The sequence below is a fragment of the Pleurodeles waltl genome, chromosome 4_1 (genome assembly GCF_031143425.1).
Source record: "Pleurodeles waltl isolate 20211129_DDA chromosome 4_1, aPleWal1.hap1.20221129, whole genome shotgun sequence".
Taxonomy (NCBI): Eukaryota; Metazoa; Chordata; class Amphibia; order Caudata; family Salamandridae; genus Pleurodeles; species Pleurodeles waltl.
Genome location: NC_090442.1, coordinates 649,046,411 through 649,066,107, shown reverse-complemented (window position 1 = coordinate 649,066,107; position 19,697 = coordinate 649,046,411). Strand labels below are relative to the sequence as shown.

General features: G+C 44.8%; 1 protein-coding gene across 1 annotated transcript in view; it reads right to left on the bottom strand.

Moving 5' to 3' along the window:
• NTN4 (netrin 4) overlaps positions 1-19,697 on the bottom strand; it is a 450,303-nt gene that overhangs the window by 85,177 nt on the left and 345,429 nt on the right. The window contains exon 6 of the mRNA XM_069229091.1: positions 15,307-15,520. Coding sequence (XP_069085192.1) covers positions 15,307-15,520 — 214 coding nt within the window. The remainder of the gene's footprint in view (positions 1-15,306; positions 15,521-19,697) is intronic.

The window sequence follows — 19,697 nt, the reverse complement described above, 5'->3', positions numbered from 1 at the left end:
CATGGCTGCAGACACAGGCTCTCAGCCTGCCCTGTGGCAAATCCTGAAGCTGCTCAAAGCAGACTGGGAGCCTGTGCAGGCCTTCTCCAGCGCAGCAACTATGTTGCTGGGCTGGAGTGAGCCCTGTGTGCCCTGTGCGCATGTGTGTTTGGCCGGCCCGAGACGGCCGGCCAAACACACATGCGCTCTGAGAGGGAGTGCTGTGCACTCCCCCTCAGTGCACGTCATCCCCGTGGACAAAACACGATCATAAACACAGTTTATGATTGTGTTTTGGGAAAAGGTTTACAGCTGCCACTGCTGGTGGTGGTGGGGGGAGATGCTCCTCCGCCCTTATGGAGGAGCCGCCCCTGGTCAGTCAACAGGCACTGCTCTTGCATTCTGCGGCTAGCCCTCTTTGCGTATTAAAGTAATGGGCGTTCAATGCAAAATGTAGAATGCATTGGCTCACATCAGTCACGCAGCTGAAGGCAAAGGGCCTCCTCATCTCAGCAGGCCCCCACCCCTTCTCCTAAAAGAGCAACATTGATGTATATGGGCTGTAACGTCTCAATTACTTACCCTTAATTGCGTTACTCCGAGTTAATCTCTCACTTTGATTAATTACTATGTGAGGCCGTTGGGCCTCCAGATGCACCCATTAACTACATTTAAAAAAGACCCTCCACATATCCTGTTTCACTGTAAAAAGCCAAAGAATGTACAGTTGGACTGGTCCAACAGGGCAGAAGGAAATCATCAAAGCGGGAGATCGACTCAGAGTAACACAATTACCAGAAAGTAACTGATGTATTATCTTCTTGTCCCTCTCACTTAGATTAATTACTACGTGAGATATACCCAAACTAATACAAAACAGGATAACTAGTAGTATCTGCTTAATAGAAGCAAACATTTAGAAAATAATTTGCCAAATGTTCACTTCATAGAAAAAAGAACTTTTGAACATAAAACCTCCGCCACTTCTATCCCTTTGATTATCCTATAATGTCTAATAAAAGTACAGGGAACAGCCCAAAAGGCTACTCTGCACATTTCAGTCAAGGATGCCCCTGGATCTCTGCCAGAGAGGCTGACATACCACTCCTTGACATACCCTGGCCTCCTGGTGGTGATGGCAGGACTAAGCTAAGGAAAGAAGGGACAAACCAAGCTGCTGAGAGTTTGTAGAGAAGGCTTTAGCTCCTTTTTAGCTGTGCCAAAATTGATGAACAATGAAGAAGAGAGTCTATACTCTCATACTCTTTCAAGCTAAGAACCACTTGTCTTATGTCCAAAGTAACGAAGGCTAATATCTTCTGGTGTTTCTGAATTTGCATAAACACCGGAAGAATAACCTTCTGCTGAAGATGGAAGTTAATCTTAGAAACAAACAATGGTCGAACAGGACGAAGCACAATCCTGTGCTCAAATTTCCTAAAGAAGGGAGGTTTACAAGACAGTGAGCCTAGCTCAACTAATCTCCTGACCAGTTTGATGGCCACTAGAAAGAACACCTTTAGGATTAAGATTCTGATGTCAATAAGCTGAAGGGGTGCAAAAGGAGGACCTCTCATAGCCTGCAGTTCTAAAACAGATCCCAAGCAGGGAGGGGTTACCGGGGAACACAAGTTATAAAAACATTTAAATAACCTCTGGACCAGTCCCTGATCCTCTTCCAGATTAACCCAGGAACCTCGAAGGCCTTAACTGCTGCCACTCTGAGCTCCAACAAGAAGCTATCCTGAAGAAAGTCCTGAATCGGGGCTAGACCTCAGGAGTGTGGAAGCAACTGTTTAGAAGTGCAGCACTTACTGAAATTTGCCCAGTGTCTTGAATAGGAGAAAAGAGCTGAATCAGTCCTAGAAGCCTGAATAAAGCTAGCTACAGAATCAGGCAAACCCCTTATCCTCAGTCGTGACCTTTCAATCTCCAGGCCATCATACTGAGCCTCTCTAAAGACTCGATCTGTAGAAAAGAGAAAACTAGAGGGGTTCAGCACAATCGGTAGAAGCCATTCCTGCTCTGTCTTAATCATAACAAGTAGATGAAACCAAGATTAGTGGGGCCAGATGGAGCAATCAAGATCACCTGAGCATCCTCCCTCTTTACTTTGACAAGAAATCGTAGAATCGAAAGAAGTGTAGGGAAGTGATAGAGAAAACCCTACCGTCACTGGCATGAGACAGCAGTGATGACCCAAACGTTAGTCTCTTTTATTCTTCAATAACCATGAGGAAGCAGGAAGTTTCGGGCTCATCCAAACAAATCTATTGCCAGAAATCCTCCATCTTTGACAAATACGAAAATTTACTCTGGAGATAGATAGTACTCATGAGATGACAAAATCTTCCTGCTCAGTTTGTCTGTCTCTACATTGATAGTCCCCTGGAAGTAAATAGCTGTTGCCGAACTGATCTTGTGTTCTGGGAGAAAAATGTGATCTGTAATTCTTGATAATGGAGGTGCTTTTGTTAATCCGTGATGGTTGATATACAATTTGTCCTGACCACCATTGTCTTGTCCAAAAGAAGAGGGGCAAATGTTGGGAAAGTCAACCAGATCACCTCTAGCTACCCCCATCTAGATGATTTGTTTATCTGGATGAGGCCATAATCCCTGCATTTAATTAGAGCCAGTCCATACAGTCCAGTCCTTTTCACTGGCGTCCGTTATCACAATTATCAGGGTCTAAGGACATAAAGGAACAACTTTCAAAAGGTTTTCTGAATCTATCCCCCACAAAGGCTCCAGTTTCCTCTCTTGAGACATGGGAATTCTGAGTGACCATTCCAGGGATATTAGAGACAGGTTATGAAGGATAAGTCAGCTCAACTTGTTTAAATGCAACTATGCGCAAGGGCTAAAAACACTGTTGCAACTGAGTCCCCTTGAACTTACATTCAAGCTGCCGCCGCTGCATAGTCCATTGTCGTGAATTGTGAGATATGACTCTGACTCTTCACTGTTCTCCTTCTGGTAAAGTCAGTATCTACTGATCTGTCAGAAATCTGTCTCCTATGAAAGTCTGATTCTGGGATGGATTAATGGAGATTTTTTTAGGTATATTAGGAAACCATGTTCTTCTAGAATTGTGACAATGCTCTTTACGTTAGACTATGTCAGCTGCATAGATGATTATAGAACCAGGCACCATCCAGGAATGACGAGACACCGATCTCTTTCAGAAGCAGCACCGCTATTAACAGGGCCAACACTTTTGTGAAAATCCAAAAGGCAGACTTTAGCTCAACAACAAGGACCCTGAACTAAAAATAAAAATCTTTCACTGCAAAGCGAAGCAACGTTTGGTGAGTCAGGTGGATAGGAATATGCAGATAAGGGTCCTGCAAATCTATGATCTTCAGTAAGTCCTTGATTGACACCAGTTGAATGATCTGCTGTAAGGTGACCATCCAATAATGAATTGTCATTTTCAAGGAGTTGACTCTGTTAAGGTCAAGGACCGGTCTGAACTCCTATGAGGCTTTTTGTACAAGAAAGAGGATGGAGTATATGCCTTGACCCCTTTCCTCCTGTGGAACTGGAATAACTGCTCTCCTTTCTACCAATTCTGAGATTCCTGACCGCAGGGTATCCTTTCTTATTGGATCTCTGGGGAGAGGAGTATGGATGTCTACCGAGGCCGGAGGCAATGATTCAAACTCTATAAGGTAGCATCTCTTAATGAAAGTCATCACCCATATACCCATGATTGAGCTGAGCTAGCAAGCATTGAAATTCATAACTATTTCCCTCCCTTGATCAGATGTGGATGGAAGAGGACAGTAGTCTGAACCAATGTTTAGAGGTTCCTTCCTGTTCTGCCAATTCCTGTTAAGTTGAAACCACATTCGGTGAGACAAATAGGACTTGACCTTATTTCTTGAGGGATCATAGTAATCCCTATTCTAAAGTCTATAAGATTTCAAAGAGATACTCTTGTACGACCAAGTGTGTTTTTTATCTTTGAAGAACTTTGTTATCATTGCGTCAACTTGAGTCCCAAAGAGTTTCCTCCCCAAAAGAAATCTTCAAGAAAGATGACTTCATAGCAAAACCAGCTTTCCAGTCACAAAGCTACTGATTACATCTGGCCAAAATCGTGGATCCGAATGCCATTGCAGCTGATTTAATGATGTCTGATGACACATCTGCCATAAACCTGGACTGGACCTGGATAATGTGTTCCCTCCTGACAGGCTTACGCCAGAGTTTCAAAGACTCTTCCCAGGAACTGGGAAGTATATGCCACATAATTGTCTGCTCTAAGTGACACATTTCTTGCTGCAAAGCATTTCTTCAAACCATTGTGCACTTTGTGATTCACCATCTCTGCTAGGAAAGAATGATCTAGGTTTAAAGAAAATCTGCCAATTAAGGTGTAATGAATCCTAGTTCGTTTTAATGGGATAACAAGCGTTAGCTTGGCCTCTGGCTTGCAGACTCGTGCCCCCATCACCTAGTGACTTTTAACCTACTTAGCTTGCTCTGTCTTAGCCCATTTAATTATTTATTTCTTCTAAGATGGCTGCCTTGTTTATAGTTAGGCCACTTGTTATGGGTAACATTATCAGTGTCACTGCGCCAAGGCGTCAAGATCAAGCACCAAAGACAAACAAACAGTAGGTGTTCACACTGAGGGATTTTTCCTATCTATACTTTCGAGGGATTGTTTATTTTAATTGCTGTCCCAAGCATGTCTGTTATCTATTGTTTAGGAACACACCTACGTCAGGGGTCCTTGTAGATCTGTTTAAATACATCACACTTTAGACAGATAATCAGAGGGATTCCGACCAGAGGGCATCGCCACCATCGCTGATACCGATGCTGCAGTCGTCTTGACGCTGACCCAGTCTTCGTGTCCCTGCGGAGTCTGAGATAGAGACCTCATTCCAAGGTAACGAGGGTTGGTGGCTCCTCTCATGGACATGGCATTGGGCAATTCGGTTTAACAAACCCAGCTCTCCTTTAGGTAGGATGTTGGGCCTTTCACATTAGGGTATTAGGCATATTACATCTCGTATGTCTTTTCTACATATTGCAAAATGGTGGGGTTCTTTGTAATAATGACTCTTGTCTTCACAATTCTGTTTCTTGCATTATCCTAATCATTGCAGCCCATGCAACTTATCGCAAATTGCAGTTATGTTAAATAAAAACTATTGAAACTCTACTGCATCTTTGTTATTGCCTGTGTTTGTATGAGACATGATATATCTGTGAGAAAAGGGTCATCTCCGTTTAACCACGACACTCCCTGAGATGTCTTATTCTCGAGTCCGTGCGTAACGGCTGCCATAAATTACCTTTTACTATTTTGTTTCTGGTGAGGTGCTGCTAGTGAGCCGGTAAGGTTGGGACAACAGTTGCGACTTGTTGTAGGAAAGGCGTAGACGCCTACAAACAAAAGTACTGTCATCCTTAAACCAGCAGTCTTGCCCAGAGTCCAAACTATGACAAAGGGAGGCAAAATGGAATGCACCTTCACAGTCCGAGGAATTACAGTATCCTCAGCTTCCAGAGTACAGCATTTCTGGAGAAATCTGGGAATCAATGTCTAATTCAGCTCTTTCTATTGTCTGAATATAAGCTATTTTATCTTGGAGTGGAAGAGCCAATGATTGAGGTGTGGAATATTGGGGAAACAAACCTACCTCATCCTTATGCGCTGGAGGAGAATCGGAACAGGAAATCTTCCTAATATGCAGAAGTTGGGATGCCTGCTTCGTGGGACAAATCAATGAGGAGTAGCCCAATGTTAACACATGAGGTCCAAGAACTCTTCAAACTTGAAGAAATAACCAATTAAGAACCTTCAAGGAGTATTAAGTATGTCTTTGACAGGACTTACCTCTTTGGTAGTGCCCGGCATTGCCGCCAAGAAGAGCCCCACATGCTTCACTTGGGCTCAGGCTGATGTGCTTCCCAGAAGAGGCATCACTCTTCTCCTACCTGGAAGCGGGATATTGCGCATGCATGTGTAATCACCACATGGTGTGACTGCATAGGCATGCGTGCATGGTGCGCTGTAACTGTATGCTTCAAGGAAGACAGCAACTTGGCTTGAAGGGACCTACCTGACCCACTGTGTGAATCCTCCTTGTAAACGATGCAGATGAACCAACAAAACAGCAGTGTTGTGAAAATTAAAAAAATGTTTACTGGAGTCACAGCACCACATCGATCCATAGATTCTGTTACCTCTTTAGGGTTGGAGCAGCACTGTAGGAAAAGTCAATACACCCTACTAGTCCTATCAAGGGCATCTGGTGACAGGAGACTGAAAGGTCTGCAGTAGGAAAATGGCACCTGTGTGATAATACATTTTTCTTCTTTGTGTTTTTGGAGGATATTAAATACTGACACTAATGACATCTGCCCTGGTGCCTGGTGCACCTTCCACCTTGCCTAAGAACTAGTGGTAGTGAGTGAATGTCTCCCTGCCTTGTCCAATGGTGGCCAGGTGTAGTAGGTGCCCTATAGCCACCTGCCATGCAGAGGCATAGGGTCTTTGTTATCATCCCTTCTTGACAAAGCATTGGAGGTGCATTTGCCCATGCCTTACAATCAGGCAATAGTATCTATATGTTTTCCCCCTTCAGGAACATGCAAAGGGGTCTTTGTTTGGCCCTCCTGCCATGCTAACATGGGTGGCAGTATTTAGAGCCATTCCACTCATTTTAGCCATGTTCCTGGGTGCAATTTAGTCAGGTCACAGCTTAGCAGAAAGGCCAGGGCGTATTTGTTTCCACTGCCTTACCGCAAAAGGTGGTACCTCTGGCACATTGTCACATTGCATTACTCCCATAGACAAAACCTGCAAGAAAGGTAAAATATTGTATGTTCCCCCTTCTTTGGCCAATAACAGTGGGGGGTTTACTGCTCCTCAGCCACGTTAACAAATGGAGAGGGAGAGTTTCTTTTCGATCTTTCTTAATGTTCGCTAACATGAGACAGAACTTCAAAAAACTGTTTGTCCCATAAATATCGAATCAACAATATCAATGGGATAGAATGTCGAGTCAGAACATTGAAAATAAAATATCCTCTGGTGCGTAAGCCTAGATTTTCTATACTGAACTCCACATATATGTACCTATGCGGTACATAGACCTACAAGGCACATAGATGTGGAGTTAGGAATAGTAAATCTATACTCACCCATAAACCCTTATGTTTTCATATTTTGTCCCTCAATATTCTTTCCATAATATTAGAATGCCACGATATTCTTGATGTCAGTATTCAGTAGTAAAATCTTTTTAAAAAGTGTGAACACAGTGGAGTTATTTTGTAACCACCACCGTGCCCACTGGGGTTTGGATTTTAGTGCCTTAATCCTACCTCTTAGTCCTAGGATAGGGTAGATTTTTTACACATCCATAGGTAGGTGTGGTGCATGACATTCGAGTGTCCATTTTCCACAGGGGCTGTGGGGTATTGGTTATGTCTCACCTGCCCCCACTGATCACTAGTGCATTAGGATATAATATATTTTTGTTAACTATATCTAATGTTTACAATCATTATCAAAGATAATGAAGTTTCAAATTTGTCCTGAAGGAAACTTTGTTGAAATATGTACATGGACCCCATCCCACGGCCTAAGCCAAGCTTTGGGAAATTGTTTAGCTGTGTGTGTAAATTTTACTCCTCCCACCTTGCCCATAGATTCAAAATACTCATTTTTTAAATTCTTCAAGAATCTTCAGACTTACGGAGAAACCTTGACTGTCTCATGTAACCTCCACCTCTTGGCTAATGGAGGGGGGATATTCTGGCCTTAACCCTGCATCTTCCCCAGAGAAGGTTTTTTGTATTTCCACTTCCACCTTGTCCAAGAGCAGTGGTGTGTATTCCTCCTCTGCCTTGATCAAGGTAGAGTGGGGTATGTTTTTTTGTGAGAATCCCATTATTTATTTTTAAAATCATTTTTATTTGCATTTGATCAGGTTTAACAATGAGCCCCAGCGGGCCAACAACAACAGTAGCAACAGAGTGGATTTAGCTATACAATCATGAACTAAGTACACAGCAAGTTACCTTAAGATTGTATGTATTTTATTTTTGCCCATTGAGGTCGGACCTTACAACTCAGTGGCAACAGTCTGATGTTCACCCCACCTTAGATTCTCCCAGCCTTGCCTTACTTCTTTATTATCACAGTAAGCCTGCCAAGGTCCCCAGATCTCGTCAAACTTCTTTGGGCACCCTCTTGCCTTCTAGGTTACTTTTTCTGCCATCATATAAAGGTCCATCCCTGTTCGCCACTCCCTTGGCGTAGGCATTTCAAGGATTTCCCAATGTTTTGCCATGTCGCTTTGGGCTACCACCAACCCTAAATTACTGAAAAGGAATTTGAGTTGTTGCATGTCTACATGAGTGGGTATACCCAGTAGCACATATCTCAGATCTGCAGGGATCTCTACCTCTAGTATTGCCCCTAGCTCGCCTATGGTTTCTAGCCAATTGGACTGAAGCCTTGGGTAGTCCCAGAAGGTGCATAAGTATGTTCCCCTGCTCATTCCGCACCTCAGGCAGCTTGGTGATGATGCTCATCCGAACCCATGGAGCTGTACCCTATCATAGTATACCCGGGGCAGAACTTCAAATTGTATTAAGTGCAATCATGTTTTAATTGCTACTTCACGTGGGTGCACAAGGACTGCCTACCAGTCTGTGTCATCCATCTCCCGTAGCTCCCCCTCCTACTTTCCCTAATGTATCTGGCGTGTTACCATTTATTGATTCATACATCCAAGTAATCGCTTTCTCTACCAAATGACCTTGTAACAACCTTCCCTCTGGGGGAGCGTACTCCGGGAGATTTGTTAGAGCGATCCTCTGTGCCCACCAGGCATGCGCTACTCATATGTACTTATAGTATTGTGAGGGGGTCAAGTGATATTCTCCATGCAGGGTGTCGAACGACTTGAGTTCCCTGTCTTCGATCAGGTCACCCAGTCTGGAAATCCCGATCTTGTCCCTGGCCTCAAACCCCTGGAGTTCTCCAATTTCCCTCAGTCTGGCACACTCCCACAGTGGGATTTCCCTTGTGGGTTTCAAATGCTATCCCATCCTTTGGCCCGCTTTTGCCCAGACTTCTGTGGTCATTTGTGTAGGTAGCAAGAGTTGTTTTGTTCCCCTTCCGCCATAGAGATGGTGCAAGTGTGATTGACCCATAAACTGATTTCTTTCTAGCTTATATGTGGGGTGATCACCCGGCTCATGCTCCCAGTCATTAATGGCAAAAAGATGTGCAGCCCAGTAATATGCACGTACATCTGGTGGAGCAATCCCCCCATTGTACGGGTTGCATTGGAGCATTTGCAGAGACACCCGAGGGTGTTTCTCATTCCATAGGAGCTTACGGACTGCCCTGTCCACCCTAGCATAAACCTCCTCTTGCACTCTAACGTATGTGTTCTGCAAGGAGTGCAATGCAATAGTTTCAGTAGGGTAATCACCTTGTACATTGCAGCTCTGCCAAATAGTGTCAGAGGTAGCTTCCCCCATCTCTCCACATCTCTATGGAAGTCAGTGAGGGTCATCAGGATAATCCGGTAAAGGCATTGTTCCTTGTCTAGCCCACGTATTTGAAGCTTTCCTGGACTCTACTCAGCCAACCCGGCAACTCCAAGTGCTCTTGGGGGCCCCCCACCTGGTAGAGACATGACTTGAACCAATTAATCCAATAATCAGAATGGGTGCCGTATTCTTCTAATGTTTTTATCACCCGGGCAGTGTTCCACCCAGACGAGTTATGTAGAAGAGGATGTTGTCTGCATATAAAGATATCTTTTCATCCTCTCTGTCCTCCTCTTGGATGCGAAAGCCTGAGATCGCCAGATGCTGCCAGACCACACATGCCAGTGGTTCCAACGTGAGAGCACACAACAGCAGGGAAAGTGGGCATCCCTGCCTCGTTCCCCGCTCAATGGGAAACTCAGCGGACATTTTCCTGTTAATGCGTACTGCAGCCCTAGCCCAAACCGCTCTAGTGCTTGCATTATAAAGGGCCAGTTGACCGTGCCAAACACTTTTTCAGCGTCTAAAGACAGGACCACATGGGGTTCCTCCCTGTTTCGCACCTCGTCCAGCCAATTTTGAAGTCTACAAAGGATAAGCCTTGTGGACCTCTTAGGCATAAAGCCCCATTGATTTGGTGGATCAAGGGTGATATGACTGTTATCAGTCCCATGTCCGATATTGTTGACAGGATCTTTGTCTCAATGTTGAGGAGGAAGATAGGGCGCTATAAACCACACTCCATGGGAGGTCTCCCGTCCTTCAGAATCACCACTATTGTGGCTCTGCGGAGGTCATATGGGAGGGTCCCCTTGTCTCTGGCTTCCATAAACATATAGAAGCGGTATTGACTGAGTCTATCTGCAGTCTTCTTAAATAGTTCTGCTGGGATACCATTAGGGCCAGGTGTATTCCCTGGTTTCAATTTGCATATAGCCTGTTTTACCTCAGACAGTTCCACCTCTTGCTTGAATGATTCACAGTCTTCCATGGACAGTTGCGGAATCCGCACTTCATCCAGGTATCTTCTAATTTGGAGCTCGTCTGCGAGTGGACATGCCTGGCACAGTTCCCTATAATATCATGCAAACTAATCAGCTATCCCTTGTTCAGTTTTGTAGTTTTCTCCTTTAGACCCATTAATCCTGTGTACCCATTGCGACTCTAACTCTCGCTTCCCAGGCCAGGCTAGAGTCTGCCTGCCTTGTCGCCAGCTTCATAGAGGCAGTGATGCATTGCTAATGCCAGGGTCTTTGCTTCACCGCCGGCTAGAGCATGATATTCTTTGTGTATGAGCATAATTATGCACATGATGAAAGGGTTCATGTCTGCCTCTGGGCCCCTTTCTAGATCCACCAGCTGGTGTTCCAGAAAGGTCTGTTTCTGTTCTCTTTTCTTTTTGTAGGTTATTATATTTTGGGCCCTATCTCTAAGGCCTGTTTTATAAGCTTCCCAGACCGTAATAGCCGAGGTGACTGAGTTTTTATTTGACCTAAAGTATAGGTCCATCTGTATTTTAATTTCATAGGCTGTTGTGCCATCCCTCATTTCCCAGTCATTCTGTTGCCAGCTGGTGTTATCGTGGCTTTGCCCCTCTCGCTAAACATAAGGGCGAGTGGTCCGCTAACCCTCTGGCCAGGAATTCTACCTCCTCTACCCCCCAATCTCCCCCGCCAGTGCAAGTATGTAGTCCAGGCGAGAAAAAACACTGTGGGCACTGGAGAAGTAATAGTATTGCTTCACTCCTGGGTGCTGGCTGCACCAGAGACCCATCAATCTCAGTCAGTTCACAAACCCAGCGAGTGGAGTCTCCTGAGTGTGTACCGAGGCGAGCCCTGAGAGATCACATTCTGGGTTAATCACATCATTAAAGTCCCCTCCAACTAAGAGAAGGGAGACATTTGTCTCTAGTAAAAGTTCAGCTATTTTGCTATAGGTGGGTTTCTGGAGGTGCAGCCGGACATAGACACTCATCAGAGTTACCTTCACTCTGTTCCATGTACACATTACAGCTACATGAGTTCTATTAGGGTCGTGCAATGTTTTTTCTACTGCGAAAGGGGGGGCTTTCCCTATCAGTATATACTCCTCTACCTAAGAAATTACACTGTGATCCCCTCAGATGTGTTCCCAGAAGCAGCACCACATCTGGCCTGCATCTTCAAATGTAAGTGGCAACCAATCCCCTCTTAATCTTGTTACCCAGGACGTTAACATTCAATGACATCATTGTGTATCCAGGGTTGTCACCGAGGGTGTTACTACCTATTATGTAAGTGTGTCCCACAAAGTGTGGGTTGCGTGCTGTGTTTGCACCTGCTCTAGCTCAGTGTTTTGTTGCATAATGTTCCGCTCTCTGCTGTACCCTCCAAGTCCCCCCAAACTGAAGAAAACCTCATTCCCTTAGAGTCACCCCCAACCCACCCCTGGTTTCCTCCATGAGTATAGCTACCCCCAAACATGACAACTTCTCAACAGAGGGGTTGGAGGGGTCTGCCGCCCCCCCACTTCAAACTATTAAGACTACATTTATATCTTAGTTTGCTCCGCTTACCTGAGGCCAGACATCCCTTTATGCAATACCTTAGTATTCATTACTGTGGTATCGGTCCAGTCCCAATTAGCGGGTTGGGGTCACCAGATGGTGCTCGTCTATTTGCTGATGACCCTGGCATGTTCACAATTCGGAGGTCTATCGTTTCTCCGATGTGTTGGAGGTGGCTGTTGCGGATGGTGGGATTTCCTGCTCACAGGATTCTCTGTCCAATTTGTCTGTGGCTATGGCCAGTAGATGCATGGTGTCGGAAGTCATGTCTTGTTCTGTTTCAAGTAGACTTCCCAGTGTCGTCAACTGCTTACTAGTAGTAGTAGGTGTTTGATAGTTATCCGAGCCTGATGATGGTGATGTGTTTCAGATTCTTGATTGGGGTGGCCACCTGGCCGCTTCATCACACCGGGATTGGGCGAGTTGGCGCTTCCATTTCACCTTGAACTTTTCCCTAGAGAGATTTTGTTTTTCTTGTGTTTGTGTGTGCTCCGACCTGACCCTTCCAGCGAAAGCTAGCCAGAGCTGCTCCTCCAGCCACTCCCATACCTCTTCAGGAGTCTGGAAGAAGTGCGCCTTGCCTTATAAAAGGACCTTTAGCTTTGCAGGGAAGAGGAGCTTATATTGGAGCTGCAGTGTGCACAGTTTAACCTTAACTGCGTCAATGGAGCGTCTTTAGCGCTGCAGCTCCCGGGTGTATTCAGGGAAGATCTGAATCTGGGAGTCATTGTGATGTATCTACTTCATTTTCCTGTCCTCTGAAAGGATTAAGCCTTTATCTTAGTAGTTCAGGAGGTCTGTTGCCTAGAGCCCGGTGGACTCATTCAATGATGAAGCAGGGGGAGAATCTCTGCATCTTCCAGTCTCCACACCATGTATCTGTTGACAGCACGTGATTCTGGGACTTCTTCAGGAGGCTTTGTAGTGCATCTTCAAGGTCTGATATTCAAGTTTCTGTTGATGTAACCCTTTCAGCCATGTTTCCCAAGTCCTGTCGTAGGAGAGAGACTTTGGACCTAACCTCCCTATTCCTCCTTCCAAGGCAGCTCAGGTAGACTGTATACCCCGCAGCAGGGTAGCGTTGCCAGGTCCCATTGGTGCAGATTGTGGCGTGGTCCCATCCGTAGGTGGGGTGGCCACTCTGGCATACTTGCCTGGTTTCCCCTGTCTCAATGGTCTTTGTTCCTTCTGCTGGGTCATGGTTGCCACACGCTCAAAGGCTGTCCACCAGTAGGTCCAGTGCCTGATATGAGATTAATAACTCTTCATGGGAAAGGCGGAGCCTTTTCTCTCCTTAGGTATGCCTTGTAATGTTGTGCAGCGGGGCTATTGAGCACCGAGTCCTTGTACCTTTTGTAATTGTGAAGGCATGCGCTATCACTCCTACTTCCGTTTGGTCACTCCGCGCCTTTCAGCTCAAGTCTCAGTGCAGGATATTCTCTTTCTATGAGCTGCGGGTACAGGCCATTAGGGGCTCTGTCTGTGTGGCGAAGGATCCCCGCGCCTCCGCAGCACGGGTCTTCCAGGCGGTTCTCGAGAGTTACCAGTCTCTAACTGAACCTCGGGGGAACAGTGGCACAGGTGAATGGCTGTTTGCCATCTTTCACTGTTGTCAAGCCTTCCTCTACCCTGGCAGCTGTTTTCCATTCCACACTTGCCTCTCCTGCTTCACCAAGGTTTGTTTACCTGTGTGTCTGGAGTATCTGGACCCTAGGGCCCCCCAGTACACCTCCGCCAATGGTGGTCCATCTGGTTATGCCTCTGACCATTTGCTCCTCTCTATTTTATGAGAGTATGTTGTTTCTGGGTGTTCTCGCCTCGTTGCTCCTCACCGTCAGCTGGGGTGACCTGGGCTACTCGGTGCAGGCCGGAGCCTCCACAGTTCTTCAATGCCTCCACCAGCTATCAATCTCCACAGGTTTCCTCCTAAAGTTGCAGTTGCAGCATGTAGGGGAGGGTGGGGGGCAGCTCCTCCTGGTGGTGCTTTCCCCAGAACGTGGGGGGAGGGGTCTGCATCTGGTTCTAAAACTCTCCATCCCGGGGGGTCTCTCAGGGGTTATCCCCCTGTCTCCCACCTGAGTCTACAGGTGTTCCTCTGTTTCTCCTCCTGGCCTCCTCTCTCCAGTCTCTCCATTCCCAGCCTCCCAGGTTACAGGCCAGCAGGGCCCTCTCACTCCCTGAGGCCATGGCGGCCCCTGCAGAGTATATGGTCCCAGGGAGGACCCAAGCCTGGGGGGGGGGCAAGAAAGGGGCATGAGGATCGCCACGGCCTACACCACACTCACCTCTCTCGCTGTGGGGCAGCCAGGCCTCATCCACAGCTCATCACAGTTCCTCTGGTGGGTTCAGAGGCTGTCCCTCCTCCTCCCTGGCACCACAGCCTGAGTTCTCCCCCACCAACGATGGGTGGCTCAGAGGGCGCCTTGGTCCCAGGCAGCCTCGCCTCACTCTACTGTCCACCGTTCCGCCAAGATAAGGGGCTGCCGTAACCACATGGGAGCAGGCTCACCGCTCCCTGACTAGGGTTGCATGAGGGAGTGCACCAGTAGCTAAGGATTTATAATGGCTGTGACCGCACACCAATGCCCTTCTCCGCTTCACCACCCGGCACCACCTCAGAGGTCATTCTGAATTGCCAAGAGATAGCAGGATTTATTGGGGCTCGCCGAGGAGCTCTTTACTGAGCGTCTGACATCACTGCCATCTTGGCTCCTCCTACTGAGTGGGGAACTTTTTTTCTTTTACCATCCCGTCTTGCTCAAGGATGGATATTTATTTTCTCCCACAGCCTGTTTTTCCAAGACCAGGGGGACGTCCCTGGCTCCCTTCATCTCTGCCTTGTCCAAGGGCAAGCGGCAGAGGTAAGTTAAAAATATGGAGCATCTAACAGCTGCGTCTGCGGTGTCTTCACATTATCAAATATGTAAACAGATGCAGTCCTCAGTGGTCCACAAAATGATGCAGGCTACAGAAGAGTGGGGCAGCTTCAATTGCCCCAGCACCCTGTTAATATTTGGAAACAGGGTTCTGGAAAAGATGGGAGCTGCCCTGCTCTTTGGTGGCCTGCAGCATTTTGCTGGCTATGGAAGACTGCAGATGGCACCGCCTCCCGTGCCCTGCTCACAAATACATGTGAGTGATGCCATTTAATCCTTTATATTCTAAAACACTATTCATTGACTACAATCACTTCCATTTGTGTTAATTCAAAATAACTATGAAGAAGGCATGTGTAGAAGTGCACATACCTGGTAATGCAGTCTCCAGTGAGTGGGTCACAGCTTCCAGCACAATCACATGGTCGGCAACCATACTCTCCGAAGCCCCAGTAGCCTACCATGCACTTGTCACAAACAGGACCAGCCACGCCTGGCTTGCATGGGCAGTCTCCATTGCTGGAGTCACACAAAGTGCTGTTACTGAAGGGAGGACTGGCTGTTCCAACGAGATGACACGAACATGCTGAAAATATAAAATTAGATGCGTGCTGGTGATGATCTCTAAAAGATGAAGCTTTGAGAATCAACATCTTAAAACCCTACACACAATACTGGCAGAGGAGCATAAAACACATGACTTGCTTTCCATTTGTGAGCATCAGTCTTTGTGGGAAAAAATATGATCAGGGAACCTGGAACACCAACTTTCTTCTGTTCTTAGAAATATTTGCGATTTTTAATTTACAAAACTTGTTTTTTTAATAACTTGTTAAAATTCTGTCCATGCAGAGTGTAACTCCCAAAACCTGTAAAATTGTAAATATCTCATAAAGGCAATTATTTTAAAATTAAAGAGTTTTCTCTGGATAGAAACCTCGTAACCACCTGTGAATGTGTTTCCCTAGAACTACTTAATAAATTAGTTATTAAATTACATCTCACTCTCAGTGGCCTTTCTAACCCCAACAGAGAATTCATATTCTAATTTGTTCATTCCAGTAATTTTTTTCCTTCATTTATGTCATATGTACAATTACATTAAAATTGCAACTGTACAAAGAACACATTTTTGGAATATTTATGTCTCCTATTGTGATGAACGCTGCTCAAAGAGATAGAAAACAGCTGAGAACTGTTTGAGGATCTTTTCTGTACTTGATATGCTCAATTGACTCAATATGTTTGATGACGTTTTATAATTGATGTGCACCATGTGAATGTGCATTAGTTAAACATGTTATAATGACCTAACCTATGAAGAACGTTCAAATCAATTGTTTTTTCTCGTGTTGAAATGATGACTATTTCACCACTTCTCCAGAAAGAGACAAATTATGTTGTGTCTAGGATTTCACCATGCCCACTAGCTGTTGCACTGACACTCCAAGATATGCTGCAAAGGAGTTTGGCTTCAAGGGTACCCTCAAAGGTACAGACCAATCCGAAATGTGCGTTTTTCCCAGAGTAACTCTGAAAAACATATTGGTGCTACCGCCCTTTAACATGAGTTGATTTAATTACATGAAGGGACCACATCAAGCTCTGAATTGGCATAAAAGAGAATGTCTTGAAAAACACTAAGATCTTGTTCTCTGTGTTCCCCATACCATACCATACCATACCAAGCCATGCCATGCAATGCCATGCCATGTCATGTCATGCTATGTCATGCCATATCATACCATACCAAACTGTACCATTGTAAGTAAATACCTCTTTTTGCATGATCACCCCCAAGTTTTGAACTGATGCTTCTGGTCTTTCAACTTTGAAGGGGCACTGAGTCCAGCCAAACAGGCTTCCATGCCAGCGCTCTGATCCTTAAAACGTGTCTGTCTCATTAGCTCACCCACAATTGGCATAGCTCTAACTTACTTATAAGTCCACAGTATGTGGTACTAGGAGTACCCAGGAAAGGAATGAGTAAAATCCCTATCAACATTAGGGAGACACTTTTATTCTCTTATCCCCCTTTGGGCAGCTAGTTCGGACCCTCTCAGCTTCTCGCTGTATTTATGAAGCAGAGACAAAAACAGCCAAAAATTGTATACATCATTCTCTTTTTAAAAATAACTTTTCCTCCGACCAACTGTGCCCTTTATTATCTCATGGCATTGCTTTGCGCCCCCTCTACTTTACTTGGAAATTGGTGGCCTCTTAGCTAGAATTCATCTTGGAACCTGATCACATTCTTTGCTTTTGCAATCTTGCACCCATCCGTGCAAAAGATGATTAGGAGTGCTACCTCAGATGATGTCCTTTCCATAGCACCCTATGAGGACTTGCTGTCTTTGACTTTTCATGCTACTGAACACAATAGTTTACAATATCCACTATGAATCCACTTATTCTGTTGATGACTGTATCTGTCGGCTCCACTGACTGATTCAACTAACTCATTTCCAATGGGGAGTACACAGAATCAGCCACTTCTGCTGCAATAACATGACTTCTCCTGTCAACACCTCTAGCATGGTACTTCACAACGCACCTACACCTCCTTCTGTTCCTCATTTAGATGTTGTTCCTCATGAATATGCAGAGTGAGTCTATTAATTTCTTTTTGTTAAAATGCAGTTGAAACACACATTTAAATATGTGCTCCTGACCTCAAAGATCGCATCCCAATTTTCCAGTGCTCGAGATCTATTAAAGGAATTTATGGGTGTAAGCGGGATAAAACATAACTGATTGAAGATGCAGGAAGTATATTTAGAAAACAAACACCTGGTGACTTCCCCGATCTCATCGCTCCATTTATTTAATATTTTAGTGCTATACCCCTTTTTCTAAGTTTGCGAAAAGTCCAAGCATCCTTCATGATATAGGGGATAAAGGAACCCACTGCCATTTATTATAAAGAAATTGCATGTCACTGAGGAGTTCCATGACCATAAAGAGGAACGAGGCCAAAGGCAGAATTCCTTTATAAGGTTATGAAACTCAATGGTGACTTGTAATATTTTTATCATGTACGGCAGGGGGTATTTTATTCCTTTTAATACATGGTCACACCCTCACCTCTCCCACAAACCACCTAGATCCTTGGTGCATAGCTCTTTCATATGAAAAAGAGAGACACCATGTTTGCAAACTTGAAGAACATAGATAGAATCTCCAGTGCATAATTAAACACATTAAAAAACTGTTAGCTATTTGCTGCAAAAAAAGTATTAGAACCAGTTTAATACAAGTCCCTTTAAAAAAAAAGAAAAAGTCACAGTAGCTCAAAATATGTAGAAACGTTCAGAATGATTTTAACAGACTTTTTTATAATTACCAAAGGAGTGAAAAAATATATATTTGGCCATAATTATCTCCTTTGACACACAGGCCACGGGCCAGTGGCCCAATGGGCTGTTGCGACTGGTAAAATGCATTTTCAAATGTACCAACTCTATTTTGCGAGTCAGTAACCTACTACCGACTCACAAATTAGGGTTTGCAAGTCGCTATTAGGAAGGGGCATGTGAAGGGCATCCCTTCCTAATATCGAGTCACATTGGTATGTATGAAGGTTTTGCGACCGCGAATGTTGCAAAACATTCCTACTTTACCGACTTCCTGAAGGAGGTGGTAACCCATTCACAAACGGGAAGGGGTCCTTATGGGACCCCTTCCCCTTTGTGACTGGAGGCACCAACATTTTTTCAGAGCAGTCACTGGTCCCACAGATCACGGCCCACTGTAAAAAACATGAAAAGGAAACTTTCATTTTTTATTTTTTAAATGCATCCTGTTTTCCTTTAAGGAATCTTCTATCCATATATAAAGCTAAACATGCATTTCTGTATAAATGGCAAGAACAGAACCAAGTACATCGAACCTACATATCTTAGTTGTTCATGTATGTGTGATCTTCTGCGACCTTCAGCCAAAGGTATACAGACTGACACTTGACAGGCAGGACCATATTATCGCACATTTCAGCGAAAAGGTATCACAACATTTTCTTTTCTTGTGATAATAACACTTTGATTTAAATAAACGGTACTTTAAAATGTCTGGTATGATAAAAATCTTAACTCTGTTTTTTTGACTCGTCAAAAACTGTAGGATCTAAAAAAAACACATAGTTTCCTTCAAGAAATATGACAAGGCGTGAGTACACATTAACATTCCTTGGTTATTATAACGACACCAGAGATCAAAAGTCAAAACTATGCAGTATGCCTACAACAGACCATCCAACGTTCCACTGCAATTTTGTTATTTAGGCTTAATACTTTGCATTATTGCACTTGGTGATGAACTGGTATTCTTAAATGTATATAAATAAGTACTCAATAAAATGCAATTTAGAAGAGATCAAATTGCCCAAAAATGGATGAGTGGGAGCTAGATGGGTGGAATCCAAGGAGAGAAGTATATGAAAAGTGCTGCAGCGGATTCAGGGACTGGCAAAGCCAGGATGTTAAGAATAGAGGCTCTGGTGAAGGAAGGAGTCCCCAAGAAACGTGGGGGGAGGGATTTTTGATGCTGGCATTGGAAAACTTCAGAGAGGGAGCGTTCCTAAAAGTAGGAATTAAGATATGACAATGCAGAGGACCTATGGGAGACATAACCTTTTATCAGGACTTGTCACAGCAGGACTTAGGGGTCATAAGGCGGTGTTCGAACATCAAATAAACACATAGATTGGGGTGTGGTTGGGGATGGCCTGGGGAGGATATGGAGGTGCACGGCCAAGACTGGATTGG